Source organism: Eumetopias jubatus, unplaced genomic scaffold, assembly GCF_037043125.1.
Source record: "Eumetopias jubatus isolate StellerSeaLion01/CBP00866 unplaced genomic scaffold, mEumJub1_p1.0 scaffold_7, whole genome shotgun sequence".
Taxonomy (NCBI): domain Eukaryota; kingdom Metazoa; phylum Chordata; class Mammalia; order Carnivora; family Otariidae; genus Eumetopias; species Eumetopias jubatus.
In genome coordinates this window covers 85257372-85276992 of record NW_028274813.1, presented here as the reverse complement: position 1 = coordinate 85276992, position 19621 = coordinate 85257372, and the positions used below count along the sequence as shown (strand labels likewise).

The window sequence follows — 19621 nt, the reverse complement described above, 5'->3', positions numbered from 1 at the left end:
GTGACAACATGGATGGACCTTGAGCATATTATACTGAGATACATCAGAGAAAGAAATACTGCATGATATCATTTATATGTGGAGTCCAAAAAAGCCAAACTCATAAAAACAAAGAGTAAAATGGTGGTTACCAGGGACTGCGGGGTAGGGGGATAAGGAGATGCTTTTTAAGGGTACGAACTTGCAACTAGTAGGTAAGTGAGTCCTGGAGATCTAAGTCATGGTATAGTGAATATGGACAGCAAAGTTGTACTATAATCAAATTTGCTAAGAGACTAGATCTTAATTATTCCCACCACAAAAAAGAAATGATAGTTATGTGCTATAATAGAGGTGCTAACTATCCCTACAATGAAAATCTTATTAGAATACATAAATGTATCAAATCAACATGCTGTATGTAATACCTTAAATTTATACAATGTTATATATCAAATACATTTTGATTAAAAAAAATAAAAGCACATGTATTAACAGTGAAAAATAAATAAAAAATGAAAACACATGTAATAAAGATCCTCAATAAAAGATCAATAAAGATCCTCAATAAGACAAAGTTTAAAAAAAATATGTTCAGGATACTTTGAGAAGAGTTATTTCAGGGAATGGGTGTGCTAGCTCGTCTATGATGCATTTAGAGAAGTGTTTATAAACACTTGTAATAACGGTATTTATAAAAGTGGTACTTAATTGCTATGAAAGGAGTGCTCAAGTACAGGGATATGTTTACCATTCAGCAATGCATTTAGAGAAATGTTTAAAATAATATTAATGATGGTTATAGGAACATTTTGTGTAAGCTTAAAAAAAGGAATAAACTATTGATACATGCAACATGGATTAATCTCAAAATAATCATGAGGAAAAGCAGCCTGACCCATCTCCTCCCCCAAAAGAGTACATACTGTTTGACTCCATATATATAGATTCTAGAAAATGCAAACTAATCTCTAGTGACAGAAAGCAGATCACTGGTTGCTTGGGGGCAGGGAGGTAAAAAGCGTTGAAAATAAAGGATGGAAGATCTGAGGTAAATAATGACCTGGAAGAGAGGTGGGTAATGATCTTAACTAAGAAAATAGATTTTAAGTAAAAAAAAAAAAATTTAAATATATATATTATATAGAAATAAATATAAGTGATAAGACATTATATATACATAAAAGGAAAAACAAATATATATTCATTACAAATATGCACATCCTAACAAACAGCTTGGAAATGAGATATTAGAACATGCACAGAACTCTAGACTCACAGAATCTATACTCTCTGAGCACAGGTAGAACTAAAAAACAAGAAACAGGCCCTACATTAATCCATAATGGAAGCCTCAATCAACTCCAAAGGACCTATCTACAGACTGTGTTTTCCAACTATACTGCAATAAAAATTAAAAATAAATCCCTGGGGTTAAAAAGAAAATCAGAAAGAAAATAAAAAATTATTTAAGAACAGGATGATAATATATATACTCCATACCAAAAACTTGTGGGACAAGTTCAAAGCAATATGTTAAGTTTTATATATATTTCCTAGGAAGCAAGGGTTACAAATAGAAAAGTCAAGTTTTCAATCCAGGAAACTAGCAAAGAGTAACAGAAAACTCAAAGAAACAAGAAGGAAGAAAAATAATAAAGGCAGATATCAATAAGATAAAGAAAAAATAGGGTAATAAAAACACAAGCCGGTTCTTCGAAAAGATTAGTAAGATTCAACACTGAAAGGTTAAAATAAAATACAAAGTAAAACAAATAGCTACAGATCTTCTAAAAAACTAAATCTAGATGAAATGGGCCTTCCTAGAAAAGTAGAAAATACCAAAATTGGTACAAGAAATAAAGGTCTTGAACAGACTAACGTAGGTTTAAATACACTGAATTGGTAAAGATTTTCCTTCCCCCCCTCTTTTTTAAATATTTATTTATTTATTTGAGAGAGAGAGAGAGAGGACACATGTGGGCGGAGGGGCAGAGGGAAAAGGAATAGAAATCCTCAAGCAGACTCCCTGATGAGCGTGGAGCCCCATGTGGGGCTCTATCCCCAGACCCTGAGATCATGGCCTGAAACAAAACCAAGAGTCAGATGCTTAATCGACTGAGCCACCCAGGCTCTCCCAAGATCTCCCCTTCTTAAACCTAGCTTAGATAAATTTTCAGGTAAATTCAATAAAACTTCCAGTAACAACTATCTTATATTAATTATTCTAGAAAAAACAAAAGTGATAGATACCTAGCTCATTTTATGAGGCTTATACAGTCTTTTTCTGCAACCACATGGGAATAAAACCAGAATCGTCTAATTTCACTAGTAAATGTAGATGCAAAAATTCCAAGTATTATACTGGCTAACCAAATCCAACAGTGTATTAAAAAATACAACCTCGTGTTTTCAAGTACAGTTTATCTCAGGAAGATTCAACAACTGAAAATCTAACCGGGAATTTACCCACCCTATGAGTAGACTGAAGGAGAGAAAGAACCCAGAGCAAGAAACTGCACCACCATTGATATAGAAAAAGCAGTTGATAAAATTCAACATCTATTTATGATAAAAACGCATAGCAAACTAGAAAGAAGATAACTTTTTTAACCTGATAAACTTATGTTGCCAAAAGCCTACAGCAAACATTAGAGTAATAGAGAAACTGTCAATGCAAGATCTTTAAGAGCCAACAAAGCAAAAATGCCCATTATCGCCTCCAGTGGTTAACACGGTTTATATCAACTATCACTCCAGCTGTTTAATGTAGTATTAGAGATCCAAGACTGTAAGAAAAAAAAAAAGAAGTCTAAAATTGGAAGTTGTAAAACTCATTATTTCCAAATGATATGATCATTACTTAGAAAAATCAACAGAATCAACAAACTATTAGAACTAAAAAAAAAAAGGGGCGCCTGTGTGGCTCAGTCGTTAAGCGTCTGCCGTCGGCTCAGGTCATGATCCCAGGGTCCTGGGATCGAGCCCCGCATTGGGCTCCCTGCTCAGTGGGGAGTCTGCTTCTCCCTCTCCCACTCCCCCTGCTTGTGTTCCTGCTCTCGCTATCTCTCCCTCTGTCAAATAAATAAATAAAATATATTTTAAAAAAGATTAACCCACAAAAATTAATACTGCCATTTCTCTACATAAAAACAGTAACCAACTAAAAAAAAATCAAAATAACAAATATCTAGGAATTAATTTTCAAAATCTTTTAAGTACTAAAAAATATACAGAAAAGTACACAAATAGTAAGTTTACAGCTTGGAGAATTTTCACAAATTGAATACACCTGTATAACCAGCACCTTGAAAGCCTTCTTCCCGTCCTTCCCATTGACTAAGGTCAAATACTCTTCTGACATCTAACACCAGATTAGTTCTGCATTTGAACTTTTTTTTTTTTTGGAGAGAGAGACAGTCAGGTGGGGAAGGGTTTAAGGGAGAGGGAGAGAAAGGATCTTAAGCAAGCTCCATGCCCAGCTCAGAGCCCAATTAGGGCTCAATCTCATGACACTGAGATCACGACCTGAGCTGAAATCAAGAGGTAGATGCTTAACTGACTGAGCCACCCAGGTGCCCCTGTGTTTGAACTTTTATATTAAACTTTATATTAACTGTTTTTGAACTTTATATAAATTCATATAGTATGTATACTTAAATAGAGAAAGAGAAAACCAAAAGGGGAGGAGCATGGTGTATTTCTAAGACACTCCCCACCTTTTTCCTTCTGAAAAGTAAACTCTATTTTCATTACTAGAAATTGTTATTTTAAGAGAATACCTTAAAAAAAAGAGAGAATACCTTTAAAAAAGGCCTATTAACTACAATTGTAAAAAACTTCAATGAGTCTGAACTTCCATTCTTCATCTATCATTTTTACAAACTGGAAATGTAATTTCTACCAATATCCACATTTCAGAATTTCACAAGAAAAACAAATTTGAAATCTTGTATTATTCATTCAATAAGATTTTTACTTTCCTCCATGAATTAACTCCAGAGTTATCACAAGAATAATAAAAGAACAGAAACAGATTTAATAAAATAAGATGAAAGGACCTCAAGACACCAGCCCCCTTGACAAGGGCTACCTTGGCTATAGGCACAGGGGCAGGATCTTGAAATTATGACAGGACAAAAGCATGTATTCTAGAGAGTATAAATATTTACTTGCCCATAAAGAATCAAATGAAGTGAAACCTAAATGTCACCTTATGATCTAATATTCTGTCTCCATTATAGCTATCTGCCATGCCTACAATTTTTGAGACAGTGACTGGAAAAGGAAATCATATTCACAATAGATTACCATACTTCCATTGTGAGGATATCTGATGCTAAGCTTCCTAGCAGTTCTAGATCCTGCAGTGCACTGGGTCTGCTTCAAAATCACCTGCAGTGGTTTGTCTGCTGGTTGTCTAGTTGGATGGTATAAATACAAGTACTTACTCCCTCCCGATGTAGATCTGCCAGTCAGCAGCTCTGGAGGTGAGGACTTATACAGGTGGCATGTTTTAAGATTTTCTGAAGCAATGCTACGCACAGCCGAAGTTGAACCACTAATATAGTAAACAAAACAGCTGACTAAACTAAAAATCTCATCTCACATTATCAGACACCTGTGAGCCAAATTTTATTTTAAGCCACAGCACAGACACACATCTGAAAAATCACTGGTCACAATCTAAGTTGGTGGATGTAGCACAATTCACTTAAGAACACTGAACTAGGGGGCGCCTGCGTCAGTTAAGCCTCTGACTCTTGATTTTGGCTCAGGTCATGATCTCAAAGGTCCTGGGACTGAGCCCAGCATCAGGCTCCCTGCTCAGTGGGGAGTCTGCTTATCTTCCTCTCCCTCCATCTGTCCCCCTGCTCGTGCTCACTCTCTCTCTCTCTCTCTCTCAAGTAAATAAATCTCTGAAAAAAAAAAAAAGAACACTGAACTAGGAGTTATAAGACCTGCTTCTGACGTCACCTTTGTTACTTACTGTGCAACACCAGCCAAATTAGCTATTTTATTCATTTGTAAAAAATGGAAAAATAATACTTGTTCTGTGTTCCTCATAGGGTTATTATACTCATAAATGAAAAAGTAATAAAGCCATCTAAAATATAAGCAAGGTGCTAAATTTAGTCAGAATCTGTTGATTCCTTGCAATTATTGCCAACTACACTGACAGATTCAAAATGCTGACTGAATTTGAAAGTGAGACCTCCCTTTGTTCAAGTAAGTAGCTAGCTAGCAAACTCCTGTCAGGTGTGATGACTAAAGCAGTTCCACCTCTATTATCAAAAACTTCTTGCCCTTTGACTCTCACAATTCCCTCCAAGCTAAGTTCTAACCACATCAAGATGCAACGGAAGTCAAGTACTCAATTTCTGGGGAACTAGTCTGTTTTCTTGCTAAGAAAGCCTACTGTGACATACAAACCTCGGCCACGGTACTGCGAATACGATCCACCACCTGCTCGAAATCCACGAGGCTGAAGAGCGGCTGCTGTTTGAGCCGATGTAGCTCTGCAGCAAAAGTGTCCTCCTGGTTCTTCAAAATGGATCCTGCAAAACAGGCAGGCACCATCAAAGGAAGAGCAGAGCAGGACAGGCAAGGATTTCTAGTCCCCGTGGTGCAGCTCCTTCCCCTGCTTCTCACATAAGCGTGTCATGGTTGTGCTGTAATCTCGGTGCATCAATCTTATTAGCCACTCCCTTGGACCAGGCGTACACTGGGGCCACGAGATATTAAAAAGGGCCTTTGAAGACAGGGCACACTGGGCAAGGAGGTTCTCACCTTTCCTAGTCAGGTTTACATTTTGATTCTCAAACATCTGGACAGATTCTCCGACAAACAGAATTTTTTCAGCAACCCTCACTGGAATGTAGGATGGCAAAATCTCCACTCGTAAGGAAAACTGCTTTAGAGACGGTGCCAGCATGTTCTCTTCCTCTATCAGGCGCTACTCAAGGAAATAATCTGCATCAGACATGATGTATGAAGGAAGAAGCAGAAAGCAAAAAACATCACTAATTCTCCCAACCCATGATTTATATTTTCTAGAGGTAGGGACTTTACTTTTTTAAAAATTTATTTATTATAGAGAGAGAGCGCGTGCAGGTGGGGGAGGAGGAGAGGTCAACAGAGAGAATCTCAAGCAGACTCCATGCGAGCGCAGAGCTGTACATGGGCTGTACATGGTGCTTGATCTCATCACCTGAGATCACAACCTGAGCCGAAATCAGGAGTTGGATGCTTAACCAATTGAGCCACTCGGGCACCCTGAAGCAGGGACTTTAAACCTGAAGTTGCACAATGCCTAAATTACCAGTGTCAGAGAGATGAACATATTTCCATTTTCAGACAGCAGGACAGCATGGTGGAAATAACAGTGTTGTGAGGTTGTTTTTTTTTTTTAATAGCTTAACAATAACCCACAACCCTCGGACCAACTGAGGTTTTTTTTTTTAACATTAGGATTTTAGTCCTCACTCTGCCTTTACTATGTAAGAATTTGTGCAGTAGATCAGGAACCCGGTTTCCTTACCTGTAGCATGGAAGAATTAGTCTTTACTTTTTCCAGGTCTACAGGTCTGTGACTTTATTATCTCATCATATATGCTGGCTCTGCCCAGCTCTTTACTAGTACATAGCCCGAGTCATTTAGCCAAGTGGTTCTCAGTGTGGCTCGTGGACCAGCAGCATCAGCCTCACTTGGAAGCTTGTTAGAAATGCAAATTTTCAAGCCGCTCCCCAGATCTAGGACAACCTGAGAGATGAGGCCCAGACATCCATCCGTGTCTTAACAAGCTCTTCAGCTGATTCTGACATACATGGAAGTTTGAGAACCACTGAACTGGCCCATGATGCCCCAGATGCCCACCACCCAATCACTCAGGCCCTCACATTTCTCCGACTTGCTTTGGATTTAACCCTTATTGTCCAGCTCCGACCAGGAACTCTGGGCTCCACAATCCTAACTCTGAGCTCTGCTGTTCACACTTTCTGTTTTGTGCTCTAGTGCAGGTGGTCCTCAGGGCAATACCCAGACCCTCACTTCTTCTCCCTCTCCTCACTCTTCTTAAACAATCATATCTTCTTCCATCACTGAATCGACCATTGTAACAGGTGTTTTAAATCTTTTTATATCACAGGACTCTCTGCCATTATATAAAAGCTATGGACCTTCCAGACAAATATACAAACATACATTTCACAGAACCTCCTGAAGCCACCCATGGGCCCCAGGTTAAAAACTGCTATATGCTGGCGCCTGGGTGGCTCAGATGGTTAAACATCTGCCTTCGGCTCAGGTCACAATCCCAGAGTCCTGGGATCGAGGCTCCCTGCTCCTTGGGAGCCTGCTTCTCCCTCTGCCTCTCTCTCTCTCTCTCTGTCTCTCATGAATAAATAAATAAAATCTTTAAAAAAAATAAAAACAACAAAAGAAACAAAACTGCTATATGCTGATGACTCCTTAAACTTTACCTTCAAGCTAGACTGTTCTTGTGAGCTATAAGTTCAACCCACTGGACATTTCTTGCAAGTACCTCAAACTCAACATGTCCAAAATTAATTTTTTTTTAAGTTGTAGACTCCACACCCAGTGTGGAGCCCAATGCAGGGTTTAAACTTACGACCCTGAGATCAAGACCTCAGCTGATATCAAGAATCAGACGTTTAACCCCTCAAACATGTCCAAAATTAGATCCATCTTCTTTCTCCCAATACCTGCCATACACATTCCATATCATTTCTACCTGCCTAGCCGCTGAAGGCAGAAACTTGGGTTACATTCTTGATTCTTCCCTCTGGACTCCTATCTAATCACTAAGGCCTACCTAGTCCATGTACTAAATCTCTCTCAAGCCACTCTATTCTTCTGCATATTTACTGTCACCACCCTTGGTTTAGGCCACCATTATTTTTCACCTAAGTGTCCCCAACATTCTCTTGACTGACCTACGTGCTGCTAGTCTTAGTTTTTTTAAAAACAATTTCCCCACACATTATCCAGAGTCATCTATTGTGAAGTCTGATTGTGTGAACCTCTTGCCTAAAATTCTTCACTGGCTCTAAGCTCTTTTGAGGTTCAAGTCCAAGTTCCTTCCCATTGTTTACAAGGGCTTTCATGATCTTACCTCAATAGTTCCACTGGTTGCGATTTCCCAATCCCCTCCGCTGTCCTTGCACTTTGTATTTCAGCCCTTACTTGACCATTTCAACTGAATTACTACCTCAAGTAAGCCATGTCTTTCATGGTTTCTGTACTTTGTACACATCCTTCCCCCTGCCTGGAACATTTCTTGACCTCTCCTCCTAAACTCTTTGCAATTTAGATGTACATTCCACTGAAAAGCTTCTCTAGCTACTCTAAAACCAAGTTCTGAGAACACCCATACTTACTAATGTCACTGTTGACTTTTCTACATTTTCCATTAAACAATAAGTTCTTTAAGGACAGGGTCTGCTACACTTTATTCATCTACTTCAGTTAAGCACCCAGTAACTCTCCTAGAACAGTGCCTGGCATATATGTAACAGGTGTTCAAGAAGATGTTGTAGCAGGACAAATGAATGAATAAATGGATCAATGGATGAATAAAGACAATACAGGGCTTTGGGGACTCTAAACTCCAAGCTACATTTAAAAGTTATAGGGTAGCTACATGGCTACCTTAAGAGATAAGACTTATTAATCTCATAAATGCATATACTGGGAAAAGGGGAAACAAAGGACTCCCACAAATATATTTTCTATTTCGTAGTCTCACATTAAGTTAGGCGTTAAGAATGCAGCTAAGATAAAACCAAGTTCAAGTGTTTATATCTGCGGAATTTGTGAAAGATGCTTCAACTATGACGAGCTGGGAACTGGGGTGGAAATCACTAAGAGGTCAACGAGCTAGACTTTCCTGACTCCTGGCAGGAGTATGCTAGGCTTTCTGCTATGCTCTCACCAAGTCCTGGAGTTCTCTCAACTGTTTTCCTGTCAGTCCCCCAATGCCCAGATCCTCCTCATCCTCTTCTGGCTGGGCACTGACATTACCAGAAGAGGGACCCTGTTTGATAAAGAACTCTTCGTGCTGGTCCAGGAGGAGTCCATGTAGCATCCAGGCTGAGAGCTGCTTATACATGACCCCATGACACACGGCCAGGATCCTGAGTGGAGAGAAAAGTAGGAGAGCTTTAGAAGTCCACTTAACGAACATTAAACCCCATATGGGCACAGAGGCCATGCTCTCAACTGTGACAGGATAAACAGAGGCCTGAGTCTCATGACTCAGAAGGGAAATGACCAATTAGGCTAAAAATAATTGTGCTATTGTAATTTAAATATTTGTGAATGAACTAAATGATTAAATTTCCAAACTTGTAGGCTACATACTGAAGTCTAAATGCTCTGTAAACGTTCTGCTAGTTTTTTAGAAGAGGCACATTTTCTTTCCTCCTTTTGTGTAAAGTGAGTTTCAAAACTGAGGGTTCTTGTTAAACTTAAATGTGCTTCTAGGAGTCTTTTTGGCTAACACAGTATTAAATTTGTTTTGTTTTTGTTGGAATCACATAGAGAGAGTAGATTCACTGAGAGAGGTATACCTGAAGAAGTATAATCCAACAAAATGCAGAAAGGTCGTTGGAGAATGTGATACTTTCATGGTTTCAAAGGATCACTTCCCAGATAACATCAATTACAAAGAGGAAAATGTGCCTTTAAAATGGAGCGATCTGGGCGCCTGGGTGGCTCAGATGCTTAAGCGTCTGCCCTCGGCTCAGGTCATGATCCCAGGGTCCTGGGATCGAGTCCCGCATCGGGCTCCCTGCTCCTTGGGAGCCTGCTTCTCCCTCTGCTTCTCTCTCTCTGCTCCTCTGTCTCTCATGAATAAATAACTAAAATCTTAAAAAAAAAAAAAAAAAATGGAGCGATCTGACAGAAAACACCTAAGCCAAGTGATCAAGCTTTTACACCACCAATAATGGAACACACTTACTTTCTGTGCCTTCCAATGTGATGCAACAAATAATACGGCCTATGGTATGTAGTATTCTTGCCAAAAATGTTTAACGTAAATCTAATTACCAGGAATTAATAAAAAAAATCCAGGTCGTGTAACAGTTTACAAGACAACTGGTCAAGACTCTTAACATGTCAGTTGTCATCAAAGATTAAAAAGGCAAAGAAGGGCACTGTTCCAAATTAAGGGGACTCAAAAGAGGTGACTGTTAAATGCCACATGAGAATTCGGACTGCATCCGGGAGTGCAAAAAAGAACAACGGAAAAGGACTTCTGGGGGACAACTGGAAAAATTCAGATTTATTTTGGATAATATACTATTGAATTGATGTTAACTTTTTTGGGTGTAATATGGTATTGAAGTTATATAAGAGAATTGAGGTTATATAAGCCTTTTTTCTTTTTTTAATGGGAATTATGTTTTATAAAGATTTTATTTATTTGATAGAGAGAGACACAGCAAGAGAGGGAACACAAGCAGGGGGAGTGGGAGAAGGAGAAGCAGGCTTCCTGCGAAGCAGGGAGCCCGATGAGGGGCTCAATCCCAGGACCCTGGGATCATGACCTGAGCTGAAGGCAGACGCTTAACGACTGAGCTACCCAGGCGCCCCCCCATAAGCCTTTTTTCTAAAGAGCTACAAAACTGAAGTCTTTGGTAGTTAAGCCTTTCAAATGATTCAGCAAAAAAAAATGTAGTGTGCGTGTGTGTATATTTATATATATTTACATGTACATATTTCATAGTCCATATAAGAGGGGAAAAAGAAAAATGTGGTCAAATATTAAAAAAAATCAAATGGGGGCCGTTTACATTTTGCACATTTGAGTATTTGGTCTATAAAGTTTGGTCCCCGCAAATATATAACAAACATGCACTTACCATATGATCTATGTAAGATTTTATATTCCATGCATAAAATTGTGTATATTTATATAGAAATATACAGCAAAAGTTAAATTGTGTATTTCAAAGTTAGAAAATATTTCTATTTCTTCTCTTTGCAGGTCTGTATTTTCTACAATCAAAATGCAGTTCTTTTATTAGGAAAAAAAAAAAGCTCAGTAATAGAGAATTAAGTTCCTTAAGTATGTTCTGGAAAGTTTCTTTTTGTGGATTCTAACAGTATTTATATTTATAGTATTTTTAATTTTACATTTATAGACTATCAAGTGAATACACCTGTATTTAGCTTTCTTCCACTGCTGGTAATTTTCTAATTTCCTGATATAACAGACAACACTGCAATGAATGTTTCTGCATATGGTTATTTTCTTCTTTCAAATAACTGTTGGGATAAAATTCCTAAGAGTGGCATTATGGGATTATAGAGTATAAACATTTTTAAGGCCCTTGATATGAAACACCAGCTACTCAAAATACACATGATTAGATACAGCTACTTTATTTGGCACGTGTAATGGAAATTCTCCAAGGATAATGAGATCCCCAAATTAAAAAGCATTGCTTCAAGGTTATCTAGGCGACTACATCCTAGCTTTGATCCTCAACACTTCATAACACTCTTTTTGCAGTTTCTGAGCTATCATACATGCGGGCTTTTATGGATCTCTTCTATCCTGGTCATAACTTTTCCCAGAGGGAAATATGAGATGAGCTGAAAATAAAACAAGTGCAAAGTCAAGTCACTTGATCACCCACCCCTGCCCCCAATTCCCAATTAAGCCATGACTTACTTTTCTAGGGCACTGCGAACAGGAGGCAAACCTCCACAGCTGTGTTTGTATACCGTTTCCAGGATTTGACAACCATGAATCTGCGCAAAATATGGCCTTGTCAAACTTGATTCCATTTTAATAGTTCAGGTAGCACAAACTCATATTCTATATTCAATTCAGAGGGCACGATCCAGCGGATGATGGGGATAAAGATCTATGTATAGTTCTGATTCTGACTCCATTTCCAATGTGTTTGGGGGGCAGTTTCCCCCACAACACCAAGCAATTCTCAAACAGCAGCTGGGTGTCCTACAAGACAACTCAATTCTGACACTACCTACCCAGAATATCATCAGATTCTACAAGTTAAGGGGTCAGTCCCACAAGACTGTCCTCTGCTTCTGACACCAATCTCAAGCCTAGGACTGACTGGCTGATATATCAGAAGTTCCCATGACCCTCTCCTTGGATTCCATTAATTTGCTAACGCAGCTCACAGAACTCAGAAAACCCGTTTACTCACTAGATTACCTGTTTATTAAAAAGCATACTAAAGATATGAATCAACAGTCAGATGAAGAGATGCATAGTGTGAGGTGCCAAACAAAGGAGCTTCTGTCTCCATGGAGTGTGGGCCTAGCAGTGTAGCTCGAAGAAGTATTCTGGTTCATCAATCTACAAGTTCTCTGAAAGCAGTCCTTCTGGGGTTTTATGGAGGCTTCATTACACACGCACAAGTGATTAAATCACTGGCTACTGGCAACTGAACTCAATCTCTAGCCCCTTTCTCCTCCCCAGAGGTCAGGGGTATGAAAGTCTCAATTCTCCAATTAAATGGTCGGTTCTCCTGGCAACCAGCCCATCCTGTGGTGCTTTCCAAAAGTCACTTCATTAACATAGACTCAGGTGTGGTTGATAGGGGTTTGTTATGACTATCAAGACACCTTTATCATTATTATGAAATTCCAAGAGTTTTAGAAGCTCTGTGTCAGAAAGGGGATAAAGACCAAATACATATTTCTTATTATAGATCACGATATCACAATAGTTCTCAGAAGTATGACCTTCAACCCTCCTTACTCCTCTCCACCCCACCGGTATCCCACCACCAGCAGCAGCAGCAGCACCTGGGAGTGTGTAAGAAATGCAAATTGTTGGGCCCAACTCCAGCCTTACTGAATCAGCATCTCTGGGGTAGGGCCCAGCCACGTGGTTTTAACATTCCACTCCAAGTGATTCTAATGTACGACGAAGTTTGAGAACTACTGCGCTAGAGAAACCAGAATCATTTAGAGTTGAAATTCCAAGCTAAGAGGTAAAGAAAGCTCTTTATTTCAGATTAAGGCCTAATTCAAACTATTTATAAGGCATACAGTTTTCCAAAAATCTGTTTCCTCCTTCTATGTCCTTCAGGCTCTCTCTTTTTTAAAACTGCTTTACTGAGGTATAATTTATATACTATAAAATTCATCCATTTTAAGTATACTGTTCAACAATTTTTAGTAAATTTACAGTGTTGTGCAACCATTGCTATAATCTAGTTTTATAACATTTCCATCACTCTAAAAGGATCCCTTTTATCAGTTGGCTATTATCCCTGTTTCCCACCCCCCATGTTCTTGAGACCTCATTTTTTAACTTTCTAGAGCCAGAGCACACTGGCTTCTCTACCACCACCCGGGCAAGGAGGAAAATTTGCCCACCTGCAACCACTTTACTCAGTTTCTACTCTTCTTCCTGTGGCCAATGGAAACTGAAAGTCAACTGAAATGTGCAGCTAAGCATGGAACCCTTATACTAACTCTACTTACCTAGAAGTTCCCCTCCAATTTGGGGGGACAGTGTTGTAGTGTGGTTAAGAGCATAATCTTTTGAGTCAGATAGACCCAGGTTTAGATCCCAGCTCTACCATCTCCATCTGTGTGACACTAAGCACATTACTTAACCTACCTGACCCCCTAGAGGACTGAAAAGGATCAAGTATGTGAAGCACTTAGCACAGTGCCTGGTATACAGTTAAGTACATAATAAAAGCTGAGTGTTCTCTGATGAGGATAATCAGCTTTGAAGAGCCAAACAGCACCTCCCCTACTGGCTTTGCTGGCTCAGAATAAACTCAGCACAGCAGAAATTTCTATACTTACACAGCACAAAAAATGAAGCAGCAACCTGGCAAATTAACTGGTTAACTAGTTATATTTATCAAAGTAAACACTCCTAATAAGCTAAGGCACAAATATAACAGCTTAAAAACATAAATGAGCTAAACATATTTAATCCATTTGTCCTTTTTCATCCAGTTATGGACTAGCAGAGTCTTCTAATGTGAAATCTCAAAGCATTTTTTCCTTAGTTATTACCTCCGCCCAGAAAAGGCATTCTCCTGGTATTGGGGACCCTCACTTTTCAATGCACATGATAAAAACTTGTGATAAAAACAGGCATATTTAATAAAATAAGCATCTGTGTTTCAGCCAATGATCTAATTCTTAGAAAACTGCCAGCATCCTAATCATAAATCTATTATTCTTTCTAAAGATGAACTTTCCACTTCTCCTCAAGATCCATATCCAACAATTTTTTTTTTTTAAGATTTTATTTATTTGAGAGAGAGAGCATGAGCCAGGGGGAGGGGCAAAAGGAGAGGGAGAAGCAGACTCCCCGCTGAGTGGGGAGCATGACATGGGGCTTGATCCCAGGACCCTGAGATCTTGACCTGAGCTGAAGGCAGACGTTTAACTGACTAAGCCACCCAGGCGCCCCCATATCCAAAAATTCGAAATCCTTAGTGTAAAATTCTCTCACCTCCAAATACCATCCATAGCATTTTGCTCTTACCCAGCAGCATTCTGGGGTACATCTATTAACATTACCCCCACCTCTGGATCAGGAGATTCTTAAGGGCAGTCTCGTAACTCATTTTTGCTTTTCTGACATTTAGCATGATACCCAAGCAAATATTTTTGTTTTTTTGTTTTTTTTAACCAAGCAAATATTTTTAAAAGAATGAATAAATAAATGACAACTACTAAAAACTAGAGTCTTCAAAAAAGAATGTAAGGCAAAATTAATTATGAATACATCCTTGGTGCTTACCACAGCAAAGGAAAAAAGGAAAGTTCTCACCTTTTGACTTTTAATTTGTTCTACCACAACCATTACAGAGGGAAAAAGGAGCTGGAACTGCAAAGCAGAGAATGATTAGGAGGGTACATAATCAAACACAAGGAAAAAAAATTGACTCAGGAAATGCTTTTGTTTCTAAATAGTCCCACTTAACCCAAAGATGGCAATACCACAGAACAGCCAAGATCCAGTATCCTAAGGCAATTTGATATGGGTTTGGCTGCAGAGAGAGAATGACAGATATAAGCAGTTTCTATTTCTGAGGCTAGCATAATTGTTAACATTGAAGTCAACATAAGAGCATTAATATCAGACATTAGATTTTCACTAAATTTGGAGCTTTCTAAACAGTTCTGATCTCGGAAAGCATACACAATATAAAATGCCGGGCTCTGAATCCAGAAGGAAAAATGTTCTCAAAAATAATATCTTAAGTTAGATTGCTCTTTTAATAGATTTAATTTTAATTTTTAAATTTTTGGGGGGGATTAGGCAGAGGGAGAGAGAGAGAGAGAATCCTAAGCAGGCTGCATACCCAGCGCAGAGCCTGATGCAGGGCTTGATCGCACAGACCCTGAGATCACGACCTGAGTCAAAATCAAGAGTCAGATGCTTAACCAAATGAACCACCCAGGTGCCCCCCTTTTTTTTAAATTTCTCATTTTTTTTAAAAGATTTTTTATTTTTAAGTAATCTCTCTACCCAACGTGGGGCTTAAACTCACAACCCTGGTATCAAGAGTCACATACTCCAACTGAGCCAGCTGGGCACCCCTTAAGTTAGATTATTCTAACAATAACAACAGATTCCAAGGCATTTTATTATTTGGGCAGCATACCTGATCCAAGGAGTAATTGACATGTGATATGGAAAGATGGGGGTCAGCCAGGAACTGCAACAAAAAACACTGTGATTAGGGGTCCATATAAAATATCTTGAATCTATTTGATCTCTGAAAACTAGATGGGAATCTGAGAATGGGCTCCATGTTAGTTTTAGGCTACTGAGAATTGATAGTTTGTAGAGTATTAATTCTGATTTTTCAGGTGACCAAAAAACCCAAAGCTAGGGCTCTGATAAACTCACTCAAGAGCTTTTGCCATGTTCTGCATGCCACTTTGACCGTGATTTGGGCAATCACAGAATATACTGTACCCTTTAGCCTTGCAGAAAATAGCTCTCTCTTAACTACCTGACCACATCAAAGGGTATTTCAAATTCAAGAACATGCCCTAATCGGCTGTCCCAGAGACATCTTTCCCGTATCTCCTCTCTCACCTCTTGTTCCAAATCAAGCAGTGCTTGGCGATAAGGTTGCAAAACCGAATCCAGCCCCGTGCAGAAGGCCCTTAGGTAGATTCCATGTAACCCACCTTGGCCCTGCTGAGATGGATGGTGATCCTGAAATCAAACAAAGAGAACTCAACCTCACAGCTCAGACTCTAAAACCTGAGGAAAACATTCTCCTTTATTAGTGTTATTGTTTTTGCTTAAATGATTCTGTATCAAAGCAGTGCTTCAATGAGAGAAAAACCCAATGAGAGAGACAGATTTTGAATTCTGACCTTTTAAAATGTGGTATTTTAATTTCCCATGCAGCCTAGATGTTACAATCAGGTAGGGGGCACCTGGGTGGCTCAGCTGGTTATGCATCTGACTCTTGATTTCAGCTCCAGTCATGATCTCAGAGTCATGAGATGGAGCCCCACATTGGGCTCTGCACTGAGCATGGAGCCTCCTTAAGATTCTCTCTCTCTCTCCCTCTCCCTTTGTCCTTCTCTCTCTCTCTAAAATATACAATGAGGTAGTACCTCATATTGTCAGTGGAGATTTTCTACAACTAACCTTACAACTTTCAGCTTAAATCTCTTTGGTGGCTTCTCATTGCCCCAGAATAATATCTCAACTCCTCTGCATGGCATACAATGACTTCTACATTCGGGCCTTAACTATCTCTCTAAAATTATCTTTTACTGCTTCCAACTTCACATTCTCATTTCCAAACTACCCACAGTTCACCAAATGTGCCTTGCTTCTATTTCTCACCCCCATGAATCTGGATGTGTTCCACTTATAACTGTGTACTCATCTTTATGACAAATACCTACTCTTCCTACAGGACCCAACTCAAGCATCTCTTTTCTCAGAGCCCTTCCTAACTCTCCCTAGGAAATGAACTGCTCCTCCTTTGTTGCTTTCACAGCAACTCTGTGTAGTGCTTGAACTGTACTTTTGTTTATATGCCCCCCTCTCTAGACCAAGAGCTTTGTGAAAGCAGGACACACTATTCATCTTCGTATTTCGGCTTCTAGCACAGTTCTTTGAACACAGGGTAAATATTTACTGAATAAATAAAATGACCTCAATCCTCCTTCTAACATCCCTTTCTCTTGTCTGGCCTGGTAATTCATCAGAAGCATGAATCTGATAGTCGACATGAGGAGTGATAAGACTCTGACCAAGAGCCTCCTTACAAATATGGCTCGTCTTTCAGGAGACCTGCAATTTTTTCTAAGAGCCTCTTCTGTATTTTACACAGGGAATTGCAGAGGAAGCTGACTAGAGGCCACGATGACCAGCCTCTCTGGCTATGTATTGACTTGGGTGATCAGGCTCTGGTGGCAGTAGATAAATCGCAGAATACCACAACAAATAGGGTGGGAAGCTTGGACTCAGGGGTTACGAGGCATGGTTAGTCAGAGGATGCTGCAAAGGATACTAGCAGTTCCTGAAGATAAAGGTTCACAGCTATAATAAGACTGGCATGGGTTAGGGCGAATAGACCAGATGGGCTTACAACCAGCCAATTTTGTTTTGATCTTGTGTCATTTCAGAGAACTGAATGTCTTCATTTACCACTAAATGAAAGAGAAATTAAGTATGCTTTTACTGTTCCCAAAAAAGAGGCACTATAGATATCTTTAGAATTTGGGAAAGTAGGAATTCACATATTATATAAGATAAAATCCATATAGTCACAGGAATACAGGACAGCTTTTTTTCTTTTAAGTGTTACTTACAAAAATTAAAACTAGAGGCCTTTTCATCTATATAAATATATATATGGATTCCAACTCTGATAATTCATGTGCCCTCATTAATATGATTTTATAGCAAAATGGCATTGATTAGATTTTAAACTCACATTTAGCTTACACATTTGCAATAAAATCCTTTTGAGAGAATCAGAATCCCTGTCCCAGAGAGGAAAATATAAGACATTATTCTCCAACTCCTCTGCCCCAGAGATGACCACCAAAGGCCTGACAACCAGTTTATATAACAGAGGGTACTGACTGCATTATTTCAGGAATCCTTCCTTTTCCTTTCTACAAGTTCCTGCCTTTCTTCTCAACCAGAATCATTGTTTCAACTGGGCAACACTCATCACTGAATCAGAGTCACACAATTCAGCAATCTTTTTACTTACCTCAGACGGAATTACAGACTGTTAAAAACAAAAGGGAACTTTAAAAATTTCTCTTTTAAAAAATATGAGTGCTTAGTGTGTGCCAGGCACTTTGCATGAATTACCTTGTTTAATCCTCACAACCCTATGAGATAGGTAATACCTATTAACCCTGTTTTATAGGTAAGTGAAATGAGCTGAAGTTACTGAACATTAGGTTACTGCCAAGCAGTCTATGGCCAGTAAGTGATAGAGCAGGACACAAATTCTTGACCTCTACACCATTAATCACAATTAATAGTGTACAATTCCAATTAATTCATATTAATGGATAATATTTATTAAGTGCTTGCTGTGTGCCAAGCACCTTCTCTGATTTAACTCTTTTATTTTTAAATAAGAAAAATGAAGCCCAAAAATTTTAGTTGATTGCCTCCATGTGACTAAGGAAGTTAGAAGCAAAATGGCAAAAATATCTGAAATGATACTTTATGTTTTTACCACTGGAATTGGAACTCTGGTCCAACTCAAACTGATGTAACTCAGGTCTCCTAAAACTCAGGCAAAACATATTTTCTCTTATACCAATCTGCCTAGATTGGTCCCTGTGTATATTTTCTCCCTTGTTTGAGCTAGTTACCTGGCCCTCACTTGAATAATTCCAATGATAAGAAATTCATAACATCTTGAGACTTATTTCATATCAATTACCAATGGATTCACTCAAAACCTGACATGACTTCTGACCTCTGGAGGTGTCCATTCCCTGGGAACAGCAGCCTACCTGTTGCTGCACATGGCCCGTGTACTGTTCAATGAACTCGGTGAAGCGAATATAGTCTGTGCCCAGCCGGCAGAGTCGATTCAGGACGCTGGTTTCACTGGGATGGAGAAATGGGAAGTCCTGTGACACCTGCAGGAAGAGTAACAGGCTAAAAACACTGATGCCTGCATATATTTGAGGTGCTTCAAATGCTTCATACTATGAATCACTTCCCTTCTCCAGATGCCCATTTAAGTTTGGTAAATTCCAAACTGCTACAAAGGTGTTGCTCCCCATCCCTGACCTAATTAGTTGTTTATTGAAATAGGTGGTAACACATGGTAACGAATTCAAACACTACCAAATGTTGTACATTAAAAACAAGTCAACCTCCCCACAGGTGGCTACTATTACTTGTTTCTTAGGCCATCTTCCAGGGATGGCCTGTAAAGATATGAAGTTTTTGACCTGATTTCAACAAAGTCTCTGCTCAAACCGGGATCTGCAGACTCCAGGGGTTTCTCAGACATATTCTTAAGATTTACAAATTCTCCATAAAATTTTAAATTTTATTTTCATTTCAATTAAAATGTAAAATTAATGTAACATACTATAATCTATAAAAGCACCTTATAACTGACATAAATGTAGTGTCCATAT

General features: G+C 39.0%; 1 protein-coding gene across 4 annotated transcripts in view; it reads right to left on the bottom strand.

Annotated features, from left to right (window-relative positions):
• The window catches only part of TUBGCP4 (tubulin gamma complex component 4), a 35198-nt gene that overhangs the window by 11356 nt on the left and 4221 nt on the right, over positions 1–19621 (bottom strand). For all 4 annotated transcript variants that reach the window (XR_003612774.2, XM_028126638.2, XM_088024764.1 and 1 more), the window contains exons 2-9: positions 18983–19111; positions 16068–16190; positions 15628–15681; positions 14790–14846; positions 11682–11761; positions 8934–9135; positions 5770–5935; positions 5413–5537 (exon numbers count right to left, since the gene is read on the bottom strand). Coding sequence is in view for 3 of the 4 variants with exons in the window: in XM_028126638.2 (XP_027982439.1) it covers positions 5413–5537; positions 5770–5935; positions 8934–9135; positions 11682–11761; positions 14790–14846; positions 15628–15681; positions 16068–16190; positions 18983–19111 (936 nt within the window). In the remaining variant the exon portion in view is untranslated. The remainder of the gene's footprint in view (positions 1–5412; positions 5538–5769; positions 5936–8933; positions 9136–11681; positions 11762–14789; positions 14847–15627; positions 15682–16067; positions 16191–18982; positions 19112–19621) is intronic.